This window comes from Ipomoea triloba, chromosome 1 (assembly GCF_003576645.1).
Source record: "Ipomoea triloba cultivar NCNSP0323 chromosome 1, ASM357664v1".
NCBI classification, from domain to species: domain Eukaryota; kingdom Viridiplantae; phylum Streptophyta; class Magnoliopsida; order Solanales; family Convolvulaceae; genus Ipomoea; species Ipomoea triloba.
Window position 1 is genome coordinate 13,148,376 of NC_044916.1, and position 26,112 is coordinate 13,174,487.

The following is a 26,112-nucleotide window of genomic DNA, read 5'->3' on the forward strand; positions in this document are numbered from 1 at the left end:
GGTCCCTGTGATTGGACTACGGTCCCTGTGATTGGGTTCATTACCCCGTGATTGGGTTCATTACCCCCGTGATTGGGTCGATTCACCCCTGTGATTGGACTTCGGTCCCTGTGATTGGGTTTTTACCCCTGTATACTTGGCTCCTGATTTGGGGTTGGGTTCGGTGTGAGGATTGGTGTGAGGTTTGGTAGTTGGTGTTGGGATTTTCTTTCGGTTCTTTAGTTGTGAGTCCTTGTTTACTCAGTTGATATCTTGTTGTTCTCGATTATGATTGATTGTTCCTTATACTCGTGTTCAGTTGGTATCTTGGTTATGACTCGTTGTTGTCTTATGCTTTCATCGTTGTGCTTTGGCTTTATTCGAATGAGTTTTGGTTATGCTTCGTTCAGCTTATTATTGTTGAGTATCCGTTTTGAACTATCGAACAGTCTGTTGGTGTTTATATTCTATATGGGTGTGTAAACCTATTTATAAGCTTATGTATATCTATATCTCCTTGCGGGTGTGAATGGTGGTTGCTTAGCATTCTTTTGCTAATGGTTCTTTGCGTGTTTTCCAGGTTTGGAGTAGTCTATGCGAGAGCGCGCTAGAGTTTCTCTATCTGAGGATGCGTAGACTTAGTTATGATGTTAGACTTTGAGTTGTTGGGCCTGTGTGCCTTGAGATATTATTATAATATACTCTTGATTAGTCTTTTGGGTTTTTTGGATAATTATGGATTATGTTTGAGGATTTATTCTGGATTATTTATATGACAGCTTAGTTTATCTTTATGTTTAGCCTGTGCATCTAGGCTGTGCTTATACCTAGATGTGGCATGACGCCCTTAAGTTTTAAATTCGCTTCCGCTACGTTTGGTTTTGGTTGAGATAGGCAGCTGTTGTGCTAAGTTTTATCTATCTCAGCCTGTGTGAGGTTGGGGTGTCACAGTCACGAGGAATGGATGATGTATATCAATACTTGCAAGTTTCTGGACCACATCACCTGGTTTGAGGGTGAGTGGCATGTCGTTTGGGGCACCTACACTGGCCCGGTGTGTGAGTGGCATGTCGTTTGGGGCACCTACACTGGCCCGGTGTACCACTCGTTAGACTAGGTAGTGTCTAGGGTGGGGAGGGTGTACCACTCGTTAGACTAGGTAGTGTCTAGGGTGGGGAGGCAAGTCTGATTTTTTGTGTATATATATCTTTAGTAGTTATGACAGATCTAGAATGTCTAGCAAAGTCGAGTCCAGTTTAACTCTTTGATGGGCTGTTTTTAAAACCTTGGTTCTTTTGGTAACTATTTGTAAAGGCTATGAAAATGCACATTAAGTCAATGGTTATGATGATATAGTACAGTTTCCATGTCTTTAGCCTGTGCATCTAGAATGAACCCCATCTATATGTGATTGGGTTTAGTCTAGGTGTGGCGGTAACTACCCCGGTTGTTCGGTACAGCCGAGTCGGGGTGTTACAAGTTGGTATCAGAGCCCTGTTTCGAGTCAGAATCCTAAGTCAAACTTTTTTCGAGTCAGCTCTAGTTTCGAGTTAACCAAGTTTAGAAGTCAGCTTAGGTTCGTTAAGGCTAATCTAAGTTATGGTTACAGTTTGACGAGTACAAGTTCAGAGCAGAGCTGGAATGGAGGCCGGGTGGCATAAGAAAGGGGTATTTCACTTTTTACTCCACAGAATCTCACGATCAATATCTGTGTTTTCTTGCATGTGTTTGCTTAAGCTGTTGTGAGTAAGCATGCTAGCGTAATGCGTTGATTACCATTATACTATGTTGAGACCCTTGCTTAGAGGGTGTGATAAGGGTGAATGTTAGGAAGGACTGTATAGGACTTGAGTAGGTGCTATACTAACTGCCTAACTAGCTAATTCCGAGAGGACTTTTATACCTCGAGTACTAACTTGGGATTATCGTCCAGCAAGGATGTCGCCGAGACGGAATGCGCCTGCGGGTAACGACAATAACCTCTCTGCGATAGATCGAAAGGTTCAAGCAATGGAGAGAATGGATGAGTTTATGCTAGCTCAGCAAGGCCAAAACCAAAACCAGGGACAGCCGAGAGTGGATTTCGCTAAGGCAATCGCCAACCGACAACCACCATACTACGCAGGTGAAAAGGATCCAGTAATTTTAGAGGAGTGGATCCGAACGTTCGACAAGTTGCTCAACGCAGTGAATTGTCCTGCGAATCAACGAGTATCCTCTGCAGTCTATTACCTGACGAAAGCCGCAGACAATTGGTGAGCGACGGTCGGACCTAATCTCCTGCAAGACCCAGCATTTGGTTGGGAAGAATTCAAGGTGGAATTAAGGGAACAATTCTACACCGAGAGTATCAAAGGGATTAAGTGCGAGGAGTTTCTGCGATTGAAATAGAAGGGAGCGACTTTCCAGGAATACTATGATCAGTACGTTGAGCTGATGCGATTTGCTCAAGAGATCGTACCGGATGAGGCGAGTAAGGCGAGAAGATTCGTTCGGGGGTTGGACTGGAGTATAAGGGGAATGATTGCACCTTTCATGTGCTCTACCTTGAAAGAGGCGTATGATAGAGCCTCGGATCATTATCAAGTATACCTGGACCAACAGGAAGTCTACGGCCGAAGCAAGAGGAAAGCTGAAGACAAGTCTCGGAAGTTTCCAGCAGGAAACAAGAAGGCCAACCAAGGCAGCTTCAACCCAGTGCGAGGAAGAGAAGGGGTCAATCAGGGGAACCGTCCTGCTTGCCCAAGATGTGGGAGGAATCACCCCGGAGTAAACTGTCAAGGGATGAAGATCAAATGTTATAGGTGTGGTCTCCTAGGGCACAAATCTTTTCAGTGCCAAAGTCAAGAAGACAGTCCCCAAAAGCCTCTGCAGAATGTGAATCAGGGAAGGAGATTCAATGGGAATGCCGGCTGGAATTCCGCAGGAGCAGAAGACAGGAGGACCAACTCCCAATCTGTAAATTCAGGAAGACCAGCGAACGCCACGCCTGGTTCCAATCACAAGGGAAAGCAGGTGATGGGAGAAAGCAGTGGAGAGAGACAAGGCAGGATTTACGTCGTCAATAGCGCTTAGGCTCAGGCTAGTGACGCCGTAACGGGTACTTTCCCCATAAACTCAGTACTTGGATTAGTTCTATTTGATACGAGGACTACCAATTCATTTATATCCTCTGCGTTCGCTGATAAACTAAAGTTAAGGCTTACTGCTAAGTTAGATCTAAATGTCACAATGGCTTCGGGAGTAGTAGTATCCTGTAAGGAGGACTATGACGACGTTGCTATAGAGATAGCGGGGTTTAACTGCCCCGGAAACCTAATTCGTTTTGAACTTGAAGGCATCGATGTCGTACTCGGGATGGATTGGTTGGATAGGTACAAAGCTCAGATCGTGTGTAATGAGCGAAAGGTTGTCCTACAAGGACCCAAGGGAAGGAGAATATCCTACCGAGGGATTGGCAAGCAACCCGAGTCAAGGTTGTTGACGATGCAGAAATTAAAGAAGTGCGTTCCTCAGGGATGCGAAGCGTATCTCTACTTGGTGCAAGATGCCGAAGTAGAAGAAATCGAGATGGACCGAACTCCAATTGTACGTGAATTTCCTGACGTATTCCCCGACGATCTCACTGAAATGCCACCAGAAATGGAAGTGGAATTCACCATCGATCTTGTACCAGGAACCTCACCTATCTCAAAAGCGCCTTATCGGATGGCACCCAAAGAGATGGAGGAGCTGAAGGCGCAATTGGCAGAGTTGTTGGAAAAGGGATTTATTAGACCAAGCGTATCACCCTGGGGCGCACCAGTGTTGTTCGTAAAGAAGAAAGATGGGAGTCTTAGATTTTGCATTGACTATAGGGAACTCAATCGAGTCATAGTGAAGAACAAATACCCGTTGCCCAGGATCGATGATCTATTTGATCAGTTGAAAGGAGCGGGTGTATTCTCGAAGATTGACTTAGGGTCAGGGTATCACCAAGTTCGAGTAGCGAAAGAAGATGTGCCTAAAACGGCGTTTCGAACGAGGTACGGACACTACGAGTTCACAGTCATGCCATTCGGAGTGACAAACGCCCCAGGAACCTTTATGGACTTGATGAACCGAATTTTCCTTCCATACCTGGACAAATTCGTCGTTGCCTTCATAGATGACATCTTGGTCTACTCTAAAACATCGGAGGAACACGAGGAACATCTCAGGATAGTGTTACAGACACTGAGGGAAAAGAAACTTTTCGCAAAGCTTTCAAAGTGCGAATTTTGGAAAAGAGAAGTCGCATTTCTTGGTCATGTGATCACCAAGGAAGGAATACGGGTGGATCCAGCCAAGATACGAGCGGTAATCGAATGGGAAGTGCCCAAATCAGTTACAGAAATCCGCGGTTTCTTAGGTTTGGTGGGTTATTACCGAAGGTTTGTTCAAGACTTCTCGAAGATAGCAAAACCACTAACGAACTTGCTCAAAAAGACGACCAAGTATAGTTGGGACGAAGAATGTGAGCAGGCGTTCCAGGAGCTTAAGAAGAGATTGACCACCGCTCCAGTGTTAACTCTACCTGTTGGAACGGAAGGTTATGAGTTGTATACTGATGCGTCTCACAAAGGACTAGGATGTGTCCTCATGAAAAATGGAAGGGTAATAGCGTATGCTTCTCGACAATTGAAAACTCATGAAGCTAACTACCCGACACATGACTTGGAACTTGCAGCAGTGGTATTTGCTCTCAAAATTTGGCAACACTATCTCTATGGAATCTCATGCAAAATTTATACAGATCACAAGAGTTTAAAGTATATCTTCACTCAGAGGGATCTCAATTTTAGACAAAGGAGATGGCTAGAATTGATCAAAGACTATGACTTGGAAATTCAGTATCACGAGGGCAAGGCAAACAAAGTGGCTGATGCTTTGAGCCGAAAGACAAACCATGGACTCACGATTTCTATCGCGTTTTTGGGGAGCGTTACAAAGGGCAATGGGCACTCAACTCAAACTAAGTACGGCTTTTCACCCTGCCACTGATAGTCAAACGGAGCGAACAATCCAAACGTTGGAAGATATGCTCAGAGGTTGTGTGCTCGATTTCCAGGGTTCATGGGACGAACAGTTGGATTTGATAGAATTTTCCTATAACAACAGCCACCATGCGAGTATAGGAATGGCACCTTATGAGGCATTATATGGGCGGAAATGTCGAAGCCCTCTGTGTTGGGGCGACAAAAGTGATATCGTTACACTTGGACCTCAGTATCTCCAAGAGACTATTGAGGCAATCAAGATAATTCAAGGGAGGATGAAAGTCGCGCAGGATCGACAAAAGTCGTACGCCGATTTGAAGCGACAATTCACCGAATATCGGGTTGGGGAGAAAGTATTACTGAAAGTCTCGCCCACTAGAGGAGTCAGGAGGTTTGGGAGGAAAGGAAAGTTGAGTCCTCGTTATATAGGACCTTACGAAATTTTGGAAAGGATAGGGAATTTAGCCTATCGACTAGCCCTACCGATTGAGCTTGATAAAGTACATAACGTATTTCACGTTTCTCAACTTAAACGGTATGTACCTGACGCATCCCATGTATTAGAACCGGAGGAACTAGAGATGGATGATTCGTTGACATACGAGGAAAGACCAATTCGAATCTTGGACTCAAAAACACGAGATACGAGGAGGAAATCAGTTAAAATGATCAAAGTCCAATGGTCGAACCACAGTCCCGAGGAAGCTACGTGGGAGTTAGAAAGAGTTATGATGGGACGTTATCCGGAATTATTTAACTCAGGTGCGTGGAACCAATCTAACTTTTATGTGCCTAAACAAAATATGTGTTAGGACTAGGCATGCTAGAAATTCGTTTGAGGTTAAAGAAGGTGGGTAGTAATCTACTTGGAATCCGTGGACGCCGAAAAGGAAGTTTCGAAGACGAAACTATTTTAACGAGGGAAGATTGTAACCCCTCGCTTTTCCGACAAAGTTAGGGTTCGAAAATATTATTTTTTAAGCTATGACATTTATGTGAAGATCTCTCAGTACTCCAATGTAACACCCCAGTTCTCAAGACTTACACTTATCACGAAATCCGTAATAAAACGCTGCGGAAGCTTACATCATATCAACAGAAAACCGGGTGCTACCGCCACACCTAGAGTGAATTCTATCACCTCTTTGACAAACTCCACTCTAAGTGCACAGGCTAAACTTACAACATTAATAACAATCCCTGTCTACATCAAAGAGTAGACCTCAACCTGTACTTCCCTTCTATTCCGAGCTCATCGGCTACAGGGGCCCACACTAATCTGCAACTGATAAGAAACACATTGAAGTGCAGTTAGCGCGACGGCTAAGTAAGGAAATCCGATGTCACTCAAAAGTAGACAAAGGTTTGAAGACATAATCATTTGGAAAATAGTATATCGTTCAGTGAATCAAAATCCACTCGTCTCGTAAGACAAAATCATTTCTTTCTCAAAGACGTTACAGAGTAACTCTTTACTCATTTTTTAAACTTCCTTAGTTTCATATAGTAAGAGTGAGGCCTACAACCTCGGGCCATGGCACTCCAGCCCTCCCGTAGGTTCCTCCCTTATCCCAACCCCGGGCCGTGACACTCAAGCCTTCCCGTGGGCACCTCTCCTTATCCCAACATGACGACAAAACGGCGAATAGACTTCGCTCTAACAATATAATATAACGACCACTGGGCAAGGGCACTTAAAGCCACCCGTGGGTCAATCAAGGTTCTCCTCAACTTACTTTAGAAACTACGGTTTTGAAAACATGATTCTTCCTTCAATTTTTCTTACTCAAATCATTTCTTTTGGACATATTTCACCAATGAGTCCAATATTTGAAATCGGCTACCTCTTTAGCCCCTGAAGGATTTTCAAACATCATTTTCTCAAACAATAAGGTTTTGACAACCTTTATATCAAAATAGCATACGTTTTTCAACGTAAGTTTTCATAAACATTTTTGGATACACTTCATATGTCCATCTCACACTTAAAATCAACCAACATCCTTAACTATCATCCTCAACAACTTCCACTATGATCAACACCATTAGATCATAACTTGAGGATATCGTACATCCAAATATATATAAATTCTAATAGGTAAGGTCATTGCCTAACCATAACCCAAAAACATCCAACAACTACTTTCTCAAGATTCACCATATACAACCTTTATCTCAACATTTCCATATGACAATTTCCTCAATACACATCATAATAATATCTTTACCTAACTTTATCACCATTAACTCACTAACTACCTCACAATTATCATTAACACATCCATAATCATACTAAGCATAATTCAGAAAATTCAGCTTGGCGCAGTCCGAAAGATTGAGCCGGTAAAAATAGTTCCCGAACTCTTTTTCACTTGAAATTTTTATGGTAGAATCCCAACTTATAGTACTTGATGTCCATAAAAAGTTTTGGTCATTTTGGTCCGCGAATAAACACAGAAAATTCCATCTTTGCCCTTGGCAGTGTGCTGTCCGGAATTTTTCTCTCTCTGGACCAGTTTTGGAGAAAAATTCGAAAACCATACTTATACTACTCCGATCATTATGAAATTTTATATGCGGGTTCTACACTTATAGAACTACATGTCTAAAACAAATAGGATCAAAATACCTTACCAATTTTTCCCAATAAATCTCGGAAGTTACTGCCAGAATCTACCCTGATTTCCTTTCACTATTCTCACAAGTATAAGCTCATATGAACATAAATATAACATATACATGCATATCCAAGCTATGAACATGTATAAAAATATTTCCAAAGCTCAAAAAACACCATATTTCAACCAAAATCAATTATCCAAATTCAAGTGACTAATTCCAACTTAAGGGAATTCCTTACCTCAATTAGCTACTAAAATCCTTAGAAAGAGTCTTTGAGTGATTTCCCCCAAATTCTTCTTGAAATCCTAAGATCACAATCAACACCATAACAAGAGATTTCAAGAAATTACTCTCAAATTCATGCTCTAGGAAGGAAAATAGAACTATTTACCGAATAAAAACGAAGATTTACCGAATAAAATTGAGACTTGAGAAGGATTTTGGCTATGGAATTTGAAGCTTCAAGGAGGAAGAAGATGAAGAATCCCTCTCTCCCTTTCTCTCTCTCATTTCGGCAAAACACAAGGGAAATGGAATAAATTGGCTTTTATATTTTGATCACACTTGATGGCTTATGGGATAAGATTAAGAAAAAAAAATAATAAAATAATAAAATATCTCCACAACTTATCAGTTGGGGTCCAAACAGATAAAGTTTCGGTGGAAAATAATCCAGATAGAATAATTTCCGAAACTAAAAATTTATTCCAGACTAACCCTCGAAATTGGGCTAGGTTCGGTACACCGCGAAATTTAGCGATGTACGATCAAAATAAATTTTCGCTGCTATGGGCTAATCTAATTAAATAGGAAATTCAAGAATAATAGTATGGTGTCTAGAAATCCATTTCCTAGGACAAACAAGTCCAAATACTAGTTCTTAAAAATTTTACGGTTCGTGACCGGGACGTACGATCGCAGCTTAATAATAACTATATTTCCTTATAAAAATCCTTTTGACGCATCGGTCACTCATCTCAGGAATGTCATAGCTTAAAGACATATTTCTCGAACCTTAATCTTATTCGAAAAGACGAGGGGTTACATCCAAAGAATTTTTTTTTTAGAATAAGTTATTAATAAGCTGCGATCTACATACCGGTCACAAACCGTAAAATTTTAAAGGATGCATATACAGTTCGAATTTCTCTTAGAAAATGGATTACTAAGTATGATGCGATTAAGCCTGAACTTTCTACTTAGTTCAAGAGAAATTTAAATGGACTGTAAGGGTGAAATTGTTACGGACCTCCGTACCTGTATTTCGCGAGATACCGAAAAATTCCCGATCTTAGTGGTTATTGACGGGATTATTTTTAGAATAATTTTGGTGCTAGAATTTTTCCGAATTAAGTTATAATCCTCCGCACTTTTATCTGATTTAACCCCAAACTGGCAAAATAAGTTCTACTCTTCAAGATTTACCATAGGGAGTTGACAAGTGGCACCCTTATTACCACATGGTGATTTAATTAATGTTTGTCATAAGAGGTATGGGAATGATATACTTGTTTCTTAAGCTTCAAGCCAAACTTTCCATCATCATCTCTCTCATCTCCCATTTTCGAATTAGAAGGAAAGAAAGAGGAAGGAAAATCTTAGTCTTCTACATTGTGATCCAAGGACTCCCTAACTATCTCTCCAACTCAAGTGTTCTATTATAGGTAAAAACCTTGGTTTTGTTCGGTTAAATCCTTCCTAGAAATTAAGTTTAAACTAAAAGTTCATGAAAATGTTGTTATTATGGTGATTTTGTTTAGGATCTTTGGTGAAAGGTTTGAAGGAGGAAGTCATCAACTTTCTACGGTTCTAAAATCTTCTTGAAAGGTAAGGAATCCCTTAAGTTGGTGTAGTCACTTGAAGGTGATCAAATGCTAGTAAATTATGTGACTAGGATTTATTTAAAAATTACGTGTTAAGTTTATGGATCTACAAGTTGGCTCAAAAGACTACATCTTGATTATTTTGTAATTTTTGTAAGCATGTTCATAGTTGATTTATGCATGAATATGCTGTGTTTACGTCCTTGTAGGCTTATACTTGTGAAAATAGTCGAAAATCGGGACGTTACAACCCNAAAATCGGGACGTTACAACCCCGTTTTTCTGCCCGAGGTGGGCAGAATCGAGTGGACGCGGCCTTGGACGCGCGTCCATCGACGCCCAGGAGTTTCGGCGTCACGGCCGAGAGGCCGGACGCGGGCACGGGCTTGTGAGCCGGGGCCCCGAAGTTATTGGGATGTTTGACCTGCGGGAGGCATAAGTGTCGTGGCCCGAGGTTCTTGAAACATTCTAAAACCACCCTACACTTATCCAGAGAGAAACTAAGTAATTTTACTAACTATGTAAAATCTAGTTACTCCGTAACTAGATTGAAGAATGCAATGTCGCGAATTTTTGATCAGTAAAGTGTGTGTTGTTGAACCCTCTATTTTGAATCAAATGATGGAATTCTTGGAGATGAAAGTATTATATGCTGATGTCACTCATATACTAGACTATACTGTCTTTTGTTGTCAATCTGATTGCAGGTAGATCGCAACTGTTGGGTAAAGTTTACCGTTTTCTGAGTATTATGTTGTTTTTGAAACCTTTGTTTGCTTTCGAGTGACAATGGATTTTCCTTACTTAGCCGTCGTGCTAACTACACTTCATTGTGTCCTTTATCAGATGGAATTTAGTGTGGGCTCATACAGCCTAGCGGACTCCGATCCATCAGAGTTCGAGTTCCCGGTCCTAGATTACGATGATTACGCCCAGTACATACTTGATGGTGACCCGTACGCACCCGGCTATGCACCAGATCCTCCTGTGCTGACTTGTATTCCCGATCATGTTCCCACTGCTGTCTCACCAGCGGTACCGGTTTGGTCTCCGGCTCCTGTCAAACCGTTGTGTCCTTTTGACGTCATCCAGGCTAGTTATGGGTTTTATCCCATAGAGGTCCTACCCGATAGCGATCCTCTCGAGTTCGTTGTCCACTATCCTTACCCGTGGGATCCGAGTCCCCCAGACTATCACGAGGAATGGATGATGTATATCAATACTTGCAAGTTTCTAGACCACATCACCTGGTTTGAGGGTGAGTGGCATGTCGTTTGGGGAACCTACACTGGCCCGGTGTACCACTTGTTAGACTAGGTAGTGTCTAGGGTGGGGAGGCAAGTCTGATCTTTTGTGTATATGTATCTTTTGTAGTTATGACAGATCTAGAATGTCTAGAAAGTCGGGTCCAGTTTAACTCTTTGATGGGATGTTTTTAAAACCTTGGTTCTTTTGGTAGCTAGTTTAGCTACACCTTATAAAGGCTATGAAAAATGCACATTAAGTCAATGGTTATGATGATATAGTACAGTTTCCATGTCTTTAGCCTGTGCATCTAGAATGAACCCCATCTGTATGTGATTGGGTTTAGTCTAGGTGTGGCGGTTACTACCCCGGTTGTTCGGTACAGCCGAGTCGGGGTGTTACACTTACTGAATATCAAAATATAAGTCTACCTCAAGATCTTGCAATAACTAACCGACAAGTAGTTAAATTAATGATATATAATGNAAAATCGGGACGTTACAACCCCGTTTTTCTGCCCGAGGTGGGCAGAATCGAGTGGACGCGGCCTTGGACGCGCGTCCATCGACGCCCAGGAGTTTCGGCGTCACGGCCGAGAGGCCGGACGCGGGCACGGGCTTGTGAGCCGGGGCCCCGAAGTTATTGGGATGTTTGACCTGCGGGAGGCATAAGTGTCGTGGCCCGAGGTTCTTGAAACATTCTAAAACCACCCTACACTTATCCAGAGAGAAACTAAGTAATTTTACTAACTATGTAAAATCTAGTTACTCCGTAACTAGATTGAAGAATGCAATGTCGCGAATTTTTGATCAGTAAAGTGTGTGTTGTTGAACCCTCTATTTTGAATCAAATGATGGAATTCTTGGAGATGAAAGTATTATATGCTGATGTCACTCATATACTAGACTATACTGTCTTTTGTTGTCAATCTGATTGCAGGTAGATCGCAACTGTTGGGTAAAGTTTACCGTTTTCTGAGTATTATGTTGTTTTTGAAACCTTTGTTTGCTTTCGAGTGACAATGGATTTTCCTTACTTAGCCGTCGTGCTAACTACACTTCATTGTGTCCTTTATCAGATGGAATTTAGTGTGGGCTCATACAGCCTAGCGGACTCCGATCCATCAGAGTTCGAGTTCCCGGTCCTAGATTACGATGATTACGCCCAGTACATACTTGATGGTGACCCGTACGCACCCGGCTATGCACCAGATCCTCCTGTGCTGACTTGTATTCCCGATCATGTTCCCACTGCTGTCTCACCAGCGGTACCGGTTTGGTCTCCGGCTCCTGTCAAACCGTTGTGTCCTTTTGACGTCATCCAGGCTAGTTATGGGTTTTATCCCATAGAGGTCCTACCCGATAGCGATCCTCTCGAGTTCGTTGTCCACTATCCTTACCCGTGGGATCCGAGTCCCCCAGACTATCACGAGGAATGGATGATGTATATCAATACTTGCAAGTTTCTAGACCACATCACCTGGTTTGAGGGTGAGTGGCATGTCGTTTGGGGAACCTACACTGGCCCGGTGTACCACTTGTTAGACTAGGTAGTGTCTAGGGTGGGGAGGCAAGTCTGATCTTTTGTGTATATGTATCTTTTGTAGTTATGACAGATCTAGAATGTCTAGAAAGTCGGGTCCAGTTTAACTCTTTGATGGGATGTTTTTAAAACCTTGGTTCTTTTGGTAGCTAGTTTAGCTACACCTTATAAAGGCTATGAAAAATGCACATTAAGTCAATGGTTATGATGATATAGTACAGTTTCCATGTCTTTAGCCTGTGCATCTAGAATGAACCCCATCTGTATGTGATTGGGTTTAGTCGCATCTAGAATGAACCCCATCTGTATGTGATTGGGTTTAGTCTAGGTGTGGCGGAACCCCATCTGTATGTGATTGGGTTTAGTCTAGGTGTGGCGGTACCCCATCTGTATGTGATTGGGTTTAGTCTAGGTGTGGCGGTTACTACCCCGGTTGTTCGGTACAGCCGAGTCGGGGTGTTACACTTACTGAATATCAAAATATAAGTCTACCTCAAGATCTTGCAATAACTAACCGACAAGTAGTTAAATTAATGATATATAATGCAATGCAAATTATCTACATATTGCATTTATACACTTATTTTAGAACACGGAATTTTTGTGATATTTGTTGCATGCAAGGAAGACTCATACTATAGTTTATTTGTCAATTCTTATATGTTATAAATCATAATATCATAAGAAACGGATACTTTGATGAAATATGAAGCATGAGTAGTCTGCCAATCAATGGTTATGGACATCGCATTTCAACAGTTTGGATGGGCATCATTTCAAAAAGCCATACACTCCATTTGGAAATCTAGAGTGAAGTTTGGATTAACAGTTTAGATATATATATATATATATATATATATATATATATATATATATATATATATATATATATTGAAAAAACAATTTAGATATATGATTCATACATTCTGATATATTTTTGTTTATTGCATGATGCCAGTATGATGATTTGAATTTTGAGCATAGAAACAAGCTCGAAACATGGTTATATGCTTGAATGGTCTTACCTCAAAGTTACTACCCACTATCACACAATGCTTTATGTTGTATGTTAGATTCAAGGTTACTAACTTCTCACAATAGTCAAAGACTTGCTTTATATGTATGAATTATTGACAAAAAAAAAAGTAGGCTTTAGATGTGAGTTTTACTTATATATACCAATTCAAGGAATCTGAAACATTTTGAAATTTAGTGATTGGTAAAATTAATATGTTTTACAGTTTGACTATCAAAACTAATTTTATAGAAAAAAATACATAATATATACATGTAGATTATAAAATTAAAATTTCAATGTCAATATTGTTATGACTCAATGCTTTTCTCTTTTTCTTTTTTTTGAAAACACAACTTAATGTTTTGATTACATTAAAAGTGATTTTTTAAAATTTCAAACTCAAGATATGGCACTCTTGATGAGTCGCAACTGGAAGGTCAGTGATCCGCTCGCCAACTTTAGATATCGTTGATCAAATTAATCAGTACATGTGCGACATGAATATTGCAAAAGGACGAACATATTTAAGTTGTAACTCTTTGTGTAAGGCAGAACCAGACGGTGAAAATCTATTAGAAATAAACACTCCTAAATTCTTAAATAGTTTGAGATTGTTTGATTTTCTTAATCATTCATTGGCATTAATTAAAGGTCGGTGCACCTGTTATGCTATTGCGGAAGATAGACCATTCTCTTGATCTTTATAATGGTACGCGACTCATCATCACAAGATTAGATCACGTTGTTGAAGAAAGAATAGTTAATGGGACACATGAAGGAACCAAAGTTCTTATACCTCAAATGTCTCTCACTCTTTCTGATACGAGATTGCCCTTCAAGTTCCAGCATAAATTATTCCCATTGATGTTTGCATATGCCATGACTATCAACAAAAGCCAGGGCCGAACACTAACTCACGTTGGGTTATTGCTGAAAAAACCAATTTTTAATCACGGTCAATTGTACATGGCTTTCTCCCGAGTCACCCATCCTGATAGCCTGAAAGTGGTAATTAGTTCTAGACGAGGATGGACAAGCTAGATTGTGTTGCTACTACCGATGTTGTCTACAAAGAGGTTTTCAATAATGTGTAAATACAACCGGTGATATTATATATTTTTTCAAGATGGAAAAATTGCTATATATCTACACAAAAATATATCTTCCATACATATGAGTTAGAATAGCAATTGATTTCTAGAATTGAGTTACTAGAGAACGAGCATATTTGCCCAATTTATAAAAATCCTAAACAATGATATATAAAATCTCTAAAATTCCAACACCGCATGCGTACATCTACACATTAGCTGTTAATTAATCAAGGTTACATTAACATGACAATATTTAAACCACATAATTACCATGTACAAAGATTAATATGTAATTAAGTATTAAATAAGGCAAACAAATATATGGTAAATATCAAAAAAAGGAAATTGCAAATTTTGGTAATGAATGTACCAGTACGTACGTTCTCCGTCTTCTTCCAACGTCACCAAACTAGCGCAACCGTCGTCGTTAACCAGGGAAGAAGGGGAGCCGCCGCCGGCTCACCTAGTTGCAGCAGTAACGTTGTCGACTAGAACTTGAGGAGCCGCAACAGCAAACGCCGCTGGCATCTACTGGAGGAGAGAAGGAAGCAGCTAAGTTGCCGGGGAGCCGCAACAGCTTCTCTACAGCGCCAACCGCCCTTAGCCACGACGTCAACTGGAGCTTGAACTTTTTGAGTAGTATGAGTGCCATAACTATAGGTCCTATATGATTGTCTGTCCTGCATCCCATCAATGCAAGTTTTATATAGGCATAATGGTGCATTGGACAAAACCTAGACGATGTCCAATCCAACCTATAAATTAAATGGGTCTAGTCCACTCGCACCACATTATTAAGGCCCACAATATATAAAATATTTGTATTAGAAAAATGTCTTACACGCTATCCATCAAAACTCAAAAACAACCATTTACCCAACCTAAATTAAACCTATAAATCGATCACACCAAACCTAATAAATCATTATTAAAAAATCCTTTTTAAATTAGAGTGTGAAGAGAATATCGGGCCAACCAGGTTCGCATCAAACTAAGCCATATATACGACCATACATTCTTTCGCTTCACGAGAATAATTGTTGAGCTGTGATATATGGTGGACTATTCGAGCTAAAATGCTTTGAACTTGCGAAACAGAAAGCGTAGAGATGGGGAAGTTGCTGGAAATGGATGGATTGTTTGAAGAGTGAACACAGAGATGGAAAAGGCGTTGACCGGCCTTCTTATATTATTATTATTATTATTATGTTGTAATTTTTAATATTTAAAGTAATAATAATAATATTATTATTATTAGTAAGAGTATTGTTGTCCAAATGTGTTAATAATATTATTAGTATTAATGTGTTAATAAAATACTATTATTTTATTAGTGTCAATTAGTGTATCATGTTCAAATTTCAAAGAAGACAATTCTCTTTAATGTTGTCATATGCAATGACAATTAGCAAGAGTCAAGGTCAAATACTTACACATGTTGGGTCACTTTTAAGAAGTCAGGTATTTGTTCATTGCCAATTGTATGTTGCTGCTTCCACAGTGAGAAATTCAAATGGGTTGAAAATATTAATATGTAATGACTACTTCAACTACTAATGTATGTATTGTACCATGAAGTGTTCAATAATGTATAACTAACATGTAATTTAAGTATATTCCAATATTTAGTGAAATCATGTAATTAGTTAAGATACTTAAATGTCTTTTTCCCTAAACAACTACTGTTTAATTGTCTAATGATTTATTTAATTACTATAGTATTAAAACAATTGTTATAAAATGTATCCGTACATCGCACTGAACAATAATAGTATGTTTAGTTCCTTCTCTATGGATCAATTTAATTTATAAACATCTCCATCTATTATACTAGTGACTACACAAATTCAGTTCGGAAACTTCTTCAAAATCATTAATACAGATGATTTTAAAATGAATATATCGCTAAATAAACCTAACTTCAATGATGTTGGTGAAGAACCCCTAAGCCTTCTCCCAAATATTATGTAACTTTTTATTACTTAAAAAGTTTTATTAAATGGCAAAACATAACTTAGAAATGTCAAGAACCAGGGCTACATGCAAGCACCAAAGATGGAAAACAGAAGACTACATTTCGAGAAAAACTTATCATTGAAGAACTTTCAAACAACTGGGATTCAATTATGTAGCCGAACAACCTATAATAGGGGAATGACATAGAATCAAATTACAATCAAAATCTTATGATCACAACAGATCCTAGTTCCCGAAGAACTTAAAATGATAGAGCTTCGCAAATCAATAGACCTTTCAACAGTATAGATGGAAAAGAGTTAAATCAATAGATCTTATAGTGAGATGAGCCAATAAAGCTTATTATCTGTTAGAAGCTAAGATGTGAATTTTTGGCAAACTTAACTAAAAAGCTTTAATTTGATAAAGAAAGTGGTTGGTAGAGCTTAAGGGTTTGAAAGAAAAGAGGTTTCAAAAGATGTATTCATTAAACCTGGTGGATGAGTTACGTTGACGCTAGGATAATAGAGCATGATTATCAGCCCATGCCAGCCTCGCAGTGTGGAGCTGTGGGATGGTATCTTGGCTGTCTGACAAGCTTCCAATCTTTATCTTTTTTTGCTGTTTGCATCAAAGTTACCAAGGGATTAATGGAGATTCTGAAATTAGATTAATTATTTGCAAATCGTGTTAGAATATATATACAATCTCAAATCAAGTGGAAATGGAGATTTTGAAATTAGATTTGGCAAGTTTATGATTTTTTGCTGTACACTTTTTGTATTTTTTTGTAAAATAAAAAAATTTTATTCACCCCCCCTAGACATTTACTTGTCACCAGAACCAATTTTTTTCAACCTACCTACCTAACTTTCTTCCTATAGATACTCTACCCAGAAATATTTGCGTTTCCTTATTAAATGCACTGATCAATATTTGTGAAGTCACCATTACTCTTGTATTTGTAGGCCATAGAAATTATTCAAAGATATCCGTTCTTTTAGGATACATACATTCCTATAAATACCCTATAACCCAATGCCAATGGTCATTATATTGCATCTCTGCAGAAAGACTACATTTTTCCATTTCCTCTTACTTTTCCTTTTTATTGCATCTGATCTGCAAATCACAATAAAAAGGAAATGGAGTTTTCTTTTCTGCAGGTTTCTATTGCCATAATTGCCTTAGCCGCCATTGCCCAGCCATCTTTTGGACAGGCCGCCTGTGATTCTGATTGCATTAAAGGGTTTATTGTTGCACATAACGCGGCCCGAGAAACGGTCGGCGCTCCACCGGTTAAGTGGAACACCACCTTAGCAGACTTTGCTGAATCCTATGCCAGCAAGAGGTCTACTGACTGTGCGGCGCAGCACTCACATGGGCCATATGGAGAAAACATCGCAATGGCTTCTGCCGAATTGTCTCCGGCGGATTCCGTGAAGTTGTGGATGGATGAGAAGAAATACTATGACCAGGCGTCGAATTCTTGCACCGGCGGAGAGTGTCACCATTATACGCAAGTGGTTTGGCATGACACCACGAGTATTGGCTGTGCTAGGGCTACGTGCAAAACTGGTTGGATGTTTGTCACCTGCAACTATTACCCTCCAGGCAACTATGTGGGCGAATGTCCATATTAAAAACAACTTTTTTTCTTGTTGATTAGTATGATCTTGTGAAATGCAGACAATGCATTATAAAAAATATATAAATATTTAAAAAGTAAAATATTAGCACTAATGTACTATCATGAAACAACTACTATTTCATGCATGGATGTTGATTGAATTCAATTTTGAACTTTTTCTTTTACTTCTGGCTAGCTATACTTTATTTTTTTCTGAGTCCATTGATATCCATTTTTTCTTTTTTGGTTTTGGTTCTTGCCTTATAAGATTTCCCTGAGTGAACTCATGGGAATAAATTGATTTTGATTAACCAACACCAACCAGTTGCGAGTTCTTAATACGAAAAAATAATGAGTGAAAATGAGACAAATTTTAGACGGTTTTTTCTCTTTTTTTTTATCGTTATAATTTATTTTTTATTGTTATAATAAATATAAGTAAGGCTATAGGGACTCGAACGGTAGACCTTCTCGGTAAAACAGATCAAATTGCTTATTATCAAAATGATCTTAACTCTAAACATTTTATAGCCCGGGCCAAAATAGTCCCTATATTTAAAAAACTAAAATTTAAATTAAGTAATACTAAAAAAAAATGATAATATATATCAAATAACATGAAATAAGATTACAAAATTGTCAACCATGAAATGAAACTACAAAAAGTGAGGTGACAAACACATGATGACATGTATAAATCTTGTTTCATGAGAATGGTAGGAATATACCAATTTTTTTTTATAGATATGCAAAGTAACTCAATAGCCCCCTCCTTAGAACGGTTTGGAGAAACAGGTTGAGCAATGTAGGGAGTGTACAGCTTCACGTAGGGAGTGTACAGCTTCACGAGGGCGGCCTATCTGCTTCCTCTCATCTCTGCTCAGCAAACAAGGGTTGGGGCCCTCTTCAAGTGAGTGACTTCCCTGGTGGAAGTAATAACCAATGATATGGTCATGAAAATTGAGAGGTTTTATGAGTGTTCAATATTAACCTAAAAAGAGGATGAGAGCCAATTTCTGAATATACATTTATTTTCCTTCTCTTTTACCAGGTTGATATAATCAAAATATCTCTTCGATTTCATTATTGATAGGAGGCACTAGAAATACACATACCCTATAGGTGCAATTGTTATACCATGGACCAAGGTTCACCTTGCATTGTGGATTCTGGTCCAGGATTAAACCTACCTTAAAAAACTGGACATGGGCTTCACTGGGATTAGCTTGGATCGGGATCGTCTTAGTCTTATTAGAAAAAGTCCGGGGCCCAGCTTGAAATTGGCCTAGGACCGGATCTAGGCACGACCTAGGCCCATAACTGTCCTAGGCTCGGAGCGTGCCCAAACTTTGGCCTAAATGAGTTTCAATTAAGAAATAAATTAAAGTGTTTAATTTTCTGGTTCTTCCAACAATAGATCTATAGATTGAAAATGTGCTAAATGGCTTAAATACAATATAAAAATTCAGTTTAAAATATTGTGTGCACAACATAATTTACTTAAAAAGTTATTTTAGGTTTGACGATACACCTACCATATTCAAAGGAATTCTACATATAAATCATCATGATATAATAACTATTTTGTATAATAGTAATCAAGCTATTAATGCTAGCATAATTACAACTATGTGAATTTTGATTTCTCTAAATTACTGAGGATAGGGATACATCTTAATAATTTTCAATATTAAAAGCTAACCCAATAAAAATAAATCCCAAACCCAAATTTAAAGTATTTTATAATTTTTCTTAATATATCAATCTAACACAATTTAGTGATTAATAATAAAATAAACTTTAAAATACATTTTATAATATTTCTAAGTTATCAATTTTTATAATGTATTAATAAATTAATTAATCGAACATAATTTAGTGATATAAATAATTACAAATTCATTTAGTGCTTCAATAAGACTTAGTAAATATTCATATTTTAAACCTGCAAAACAGTGCTTTAGGGTTCTAATGTTCTATAGACGCTAAACAATAGGGAGAACACATATAGGATCAAAGAGAAAACAAGTTGATGATGACAAAGGCAATTCTATTATAACTTTGTTTGCCATTGTAAATTTAAACACATCTTAATATGCATATAACTTGAAATATCATTGTAGACACAGAAATTTTGATGGAATTAAATTGGTTATTAATATTGGACCGCATATTATTTGAACTTGTATATCAATTAATTAAATTAATTTGGGTTATGTTATTTACCTAATTAATTTAATTATTTGATAAAGATTTAGTCAAATTATATATTATTATTATTTAAGATATTATAATTGTGACAGGATCATGAACCTAGACATTATGGTGACTAAATACATTTTGGATAACTCTTTATATTATCTCAAATATTTATTTATTAATTTTGAGATAATATCAAAGAGTTCTAGATGGAGTGGGAGTCTCACATTCTCACCCCTACAAATAGAGGCATTCATTTCATTCTCAATGATCACTTGAAGCTCCACTTCTCTCTGGAGTAAAGATTTCAGAAGTCAATAAAGAAGCCCTGCAGAAATACATACCGAAGCTCGGCAAAAGTGGATTGAAGATCAAACGATTCAAGTGATCAAGTCAAGCTAAAGTGGGACTGAAGATCAAGCCAATTTAAGACCGGAGGCCCTTCAACGAAGATCAAGCAACAAAGCCCTTCTCTGAAGAACAAGCCGCATTCCGGAGGCCCTTCAGCCAAAGTTTCAAGTCAAGTCAACTAAGTGGAGAATCAGAGGATTTCATTGATAGAGATTTTGTACCCGCGCACTTTTGAAATTCAAATATATATACTTTTCACTTTTTCTTGTTCACAGATTTTGGCACACCCAGTGGGACATCTCTACCTCTCATCTCTTCACTATCGATCAACTCAACAAGCAACTCTACCAGCAATCTGAATGGCGTCAAGAAGCTCGGTGTTCAAGAAGTCCTTTGCCCAAGCTGCTAGTTCCAAGTCTTCATCAACAGCTAGTTACGAAGCTAGCCGAGAAACCGAAGGACCATTAACCAGGAGCCACGCAAGGAGCTTAGGAATGCGATCGTCTGAATCTGAGCCCATCGTTCGACGCATGATTCAAAGATTCAAAACAACCCCTACTATCCTGAGGAAGGCTACCTACGTTGCGGATCTACCATCTTCGAAAGGAGCAACTAGTAGCGAGATGCCGACTTCTTCGAAAGGAGCAAACGATAGAAAAAGGTCGACTTCTTCGAAAGAAGCAGCTGGTAGTGGAATGTCGCCTTCTTCGGAAGGAGCAAACGATAGCAGAAGGTCGACATCTTCAAAAGGAACAACCAGTAGTGGGAAGCCAACTTCTTTGAGAGGAGCAGTTGATAGCGGGAAGTCAACTACCCCAAAAGGAGCGACGAATAGCAAGAGTCCAACATCCCTAAAAGGAGTGGCAGATAGTGAGAGCCCAACATCTCCGAAAGAAGCGGCATATAGCGAGAGCCCAACATCTTCGAAAGAAGCGGCATATAGCGAGAGTCCAACATCTCCAAAAGAAGCGACATGTAGCGGGAGTCCAACATCTTTGAAAGAAGCTGCTGATAGTATGAGTAGAACATCCCCAAAAGGAAACGCTAACACTGGAGGCTCGTTACCAACATCGCTGACATCCAACGTGTGGAAAGCTGCGCCAGAATGGTCACGCATCTATACCATCATGCCTGCTATGACAACAAGCGCAACATCTATAGAGGATCAACTTGCTGGCATCACTAAGGCTCTTGAAGGGATGACTAACCTCATTCAAAGCCAAGAAAAGAGAATCAACGACTTAGTTGAAAAGGTCGAGAGCACAAGAAATGGCGAAACTAGTAAGGCTCCTGGGAAACAACCCGAGGTTCAAGGAGAAGACATCTCACAGTCTCCAACTCGCATTGGGCGAACTACGATACACGATGAATCAACGTCGCACATACCAGCTTCGGATATGAGCATTCCAGTCACTGGGGGCATGATACCAGTAGATCGACTTAACGAGTTCATCATGGGAGCTATCAAAGGAAAGCTCGAGGGAGGACATCATTCATACACTTACTCCAAGCCATACACCCAAAGGATAGAGGATTTGAAGATGCCCGTTGGCTATCAACCTCCAACATTTCAACAATTCGATGGGAAAGGCAATCCAAGACAACACATCGCCCACTTCGTGGAAACATGTAACGACGCTGGGACATATGGAGATCTTCTTGTCAAGCAGTTCGTCCGCTCTTTGAAGGGCACTGCATTCAATTGGTACACTGACTTGGAGCCCGGTTGCATTGATAGTTGGCATGACATGGAGCTAGAGTTCTTGACCCGCTTCTATAGCACGAGAAGAACCACCAGCTTATTAGAACTCACCACCGCCCGCCAAAGGGAGGGTGAATGCTCAACTACTTACATTGAAAGATGGAGGGAGTTGTGCTTAAATTGCAAGGAAAAGATTTCACAGAGCTCTGCGATTGAAATGTGCATCCAGGGCATGCACTTTAAGCTCTCCTACATCCTCCAAGGGCTCAAGCCTAAGACCTTCGAGGAATTATCTAGTTACGCCCATGATATGGAATTAAGCATAGCTGCTAATGGTGGACAAAACACACTCATCCAAAGCTTCTATAATGGGGGCAAGAGTCATGATGTTGAAAATGGAGGCAAACCCTTTCAGAAATACGAAAGCATGGATGCTATGTATGTGAATACTCAACCATCTCGGATATTCACTAAAGTTGCTAGTGGGTTTAAGGATGCTTCTATGCCATTGCGGGGTGGTAGACGGCTTTCTCTAAGGGAAAGACAAAACAAGCAGTATCAATTCTTGGATTCTGATGTCTCACATATGTTTGATGAACTATTAAAGCACAATCTCATTGATTTGCCAGATATGAGGCGATCACATGAGGCATCAATGGTAGATGATCCGAGTTACTGCAAGTACCATAGACTCGTCGGACATCCAATTGACAATTGCTTTGTCTTTAAGGATAAAGTAATGGAGTTAGCTCAACAGGGGAAAGTTGAACTTGCAGATTCCATAGCAAGCACCAATCAAGTTTCCATCTCATGCAATAAATCTACTTCACTACTCGTTAAGAGAAACAATGTGAAAGGAAATGAGAAACGACATAAGCGTCAACTCCCTCTTAACGTCAAGTCATATGATGTCAAAGCTAGACATGGTACTCGTTTTGGTGCTAAGCATGTTAAACAACAAGTTTGTGATGCAACACGACTACCTAAGCAAGTTATGAAAATGTGGGTCAAGAAGAGAGTGTTAAAGGTCCCTATTGATGGGAAAACTTGCAACCACCATATGAAAGTACGAGTCCCAATCACATTGGCGGACTATGTGCCGAAGTGGTTCCATACTCCAACTAACCAAGAAATGGAGATGAAAATTCCTCAAATCAACCCATGTGATGGAGAAGAATGTGCATCATCATATTATACCACTATCTATGATGGAGGCAATACTTGTCAAGCTTCCTCAATATGAATTGAAAACACAAATCATTTCAATCTCCTTTAGCACGAGGATAAACTGCTTCAAATCATTTCAATCTCCTTTAGCACGAGGATAAACTGCTTCAAATCATTTCAATCCTCCTTTAGCACGAGGATAAACTGCTTCAAATCATTTCAATCTCCTTTAGCACGAGGATAAACTGCTTCAAATCATTTCAATCTCCTGTAGCACGAGGATAAACTGTTTCAAATCATTTCAATCTCCTTTAGCACGAGGATAAACTGCTTCAAATTATTTCAATCTCCTTTAGCACGAGGATAAACTGCTTCAAATCATTTCAATCTCCTTAGTACGAGGATAAACTGCTTCATATCATTTCAGTCTCCGTAGTACGAGGATAAACTGCTTCAAATCATTTCAATCTCCTTAGTACGAGGATAAACTGCTTCATATCATTTCAGTCTCCGTAGTACGAGGATAAACTGCTTCAAATCATTTCAATCTCCTTAGTACGAGGATAAACTGCTTCATATCATTTCAGTCTCCGTAGTACGAGGATAAACTGCTTCAAATCATTTCAATCTCCTTAGTACGAGGATAAACTGCTTCATATCATTTCAGTCTCCGTAGTACGAGGATAAACTGCTTCAAATCATTTCAATCTCCTTAGTACGAGGATAAACTGCTTCATATCATTTCAGTCTCCGTAGTACGAGGATAAACTGCTTCATATGGTGTCGAGACTTCCTTGAATATGCACTTTCAAGCTGGATGCGCTCTCACGTGACAGATTCAAGCAAGTCTCGAGGTGGCAATTTGTAGACACGGAAATTTTGATGGAATTAAATTGGTTATTAATATTGGACCGCATATTATTTGAACCTGTATATCAATTAATTAAATTAATTTGGGTTATGTTATTTACCTACTTAATTTAATTATTTGATAAAGATTTAGTCAAATTATATATTATTATTATTTAAGATATTATAGTTGTGATAGGATCATGAACCTAGACATTATGGTGACTAAATACATTTTGGATAACTCTTTATATTATCTCAAATATTTATTTATTAATTTTGAGATAATATCAAAGAGTTCTAGATGGAGTGGGAGTCTCACATTCTCACCCCTATAAATAGAGACATTCATTTCATTCTCAATGATCACTTGAAGCTCCACTTCTCTCTGGAGTAAAGATTTCAGAAGTCAATAAAGAAGCCCTGCAGAAATACATACCGAAGCTCGGCAAAAGTGGATTGAAGATCAAACGATTCAAGTGATCAAGTGAAACTAAAGTGGGACTGAAGATCAAGCCAATTTAAGACCGGAGGCCCTTCAACGAAGATCAAGCAACAAAGCCCTTCTTTGAAGAACAAGCCGCATTCTGGAGGCCCTTCAGCCAAAGTTTCAAGTCAAGTCAACTAAGTGGAGAATCAGAGGATTTCATTGATAGAGATTTTGTACCCGCGCACTTTTGAAATTCAAATATATATATACTTTTCATATTTTCTTGTTCACAATCATTTTAAATATGTTTTTGAAAATTTTTGAACACTTCATGTAATTTGTTTTGGATTCAATAAGTAGAAGAACAAGAAAAATACAATTCATAAACATGATTTTGCAAAATCTGACATAAAGCTTAAATTTTGAAAAATAAAATTCAGCTTAAAATTTGACAGAATGCTTAAAATTTGAAAAATAAAATTCATTAAGTAAATATGGATTAAAAAATTGAAGTCCTTTAGTACAAAACATAGAACAAAAGACTGGAGACCCGTGATACTTATATTTTTTGATAAATTATTTTGAAGTATATAACCATGCATGTTCAAATCTTAGACTAAATTGATCATTATTAAATAAATACGACCTAAATTAGTACAAGATTTATGATAATAAAAAAAAAAACCAAGTATAAAATAGTTCATTTGCGTCCGGAGTTGTCTAAGCTGATTGCTGGATATCAAGTATCGATTCAGGATTCTACTTTTTTTTTTAATTAGAAAATGTACAGGTAATGCCACATATCTCTAAGAAGGTTTTAGTGTACGTTTGTCAGCCAAACTGAAAAACTAAAAATAATTAAGAAAATAGTGAAGTGATAAAGGGAACAAGAAGGCTTCTGTTTCTTCTTGTTATGAACCAAACCGGTTTGCCCATAACAGTAAGAATTATAGCATATCCATTTGAAGTAAAAGGCAGTATAATGACGTACATAAGGCCTACCTTTGAATAATATTAACAAAAATGTGACAACGGACGAGGGAGAGCAGACCGGCATGCAACGGCAAGCAGTGGAGACCGGCAGCGATGGAGGGCAGCGGCGTGCGGCGACGGCGGGCAGCGGCATGCGTCGAGCAGTGGAGACCGGCGCCGAGTGGCGAATCCGATGCCAAACGCAGTGGGGCGGCAGCGGAGGCTGTGGTGAGTGGTGGGAAGATGATGGAAGCTGTGACGTGCGGCGATGGTGTGGTGCAGAAATGAAAATTTGAAAATGATGGGATCTAAAACCATAAATTAAAAAAAAAAAATAAAATAAATAAAGGAAAACAATCTCCGTCCGAAGTAGGGTACTTCGGACGCAGATGGTGGAACGCCACCGACAATCTGTGTCCAAAGTGGATATATACTTCGGATGCAGATTGTCAGGCATTTAAAAATAAATGAGTTAATACCTAATATAGTCATCGACTATATAGTGGTTTTACTCA

At 38.9% G+C, this 26,112-nt stretch overlaps 2 protein-coding genes across 2 annotated transcripts in view; both read left to right on the plus strand.

Moving 5' to 3' along the window:
* The window catches only part of LOC116033710, a 7,596-nt gene extending 5,358 nt beyond the window's left edge, over positions 1–2,238 (plus strand). Inside the window, exon 5 of the mRNA XM_031276489.1 lies at positions 1,913–2,238. Coding sequence (XP_031132349.1) covers positions 1,913–2,238 — 326 coding nt within the window. The remainder of the gene's footprint in view (positions 1–1,912) is intronic.
* A 15,129-nt stretch (positions 2,239–17,367) lies between these two features.
* LOC116015416 (basic form of pathogenesis-related protein 1-like) lies at positions 17,368–18,112 on the plus strand. Its single transcript, XM_031255515.1, has one exon. It carries the CDS (start codon positions 17,443–17,445, stop codon positions 17,938–17,940), a length of 498 nt encoding a protein of 165 aa, XP_031111375.1. The 5' UTR covers positions 17,368–17,442; the 3' UTR covers positions 17,941–18,112.
* Positions 18,113–26,112: the final 8,000 nt, after the last annotated feature.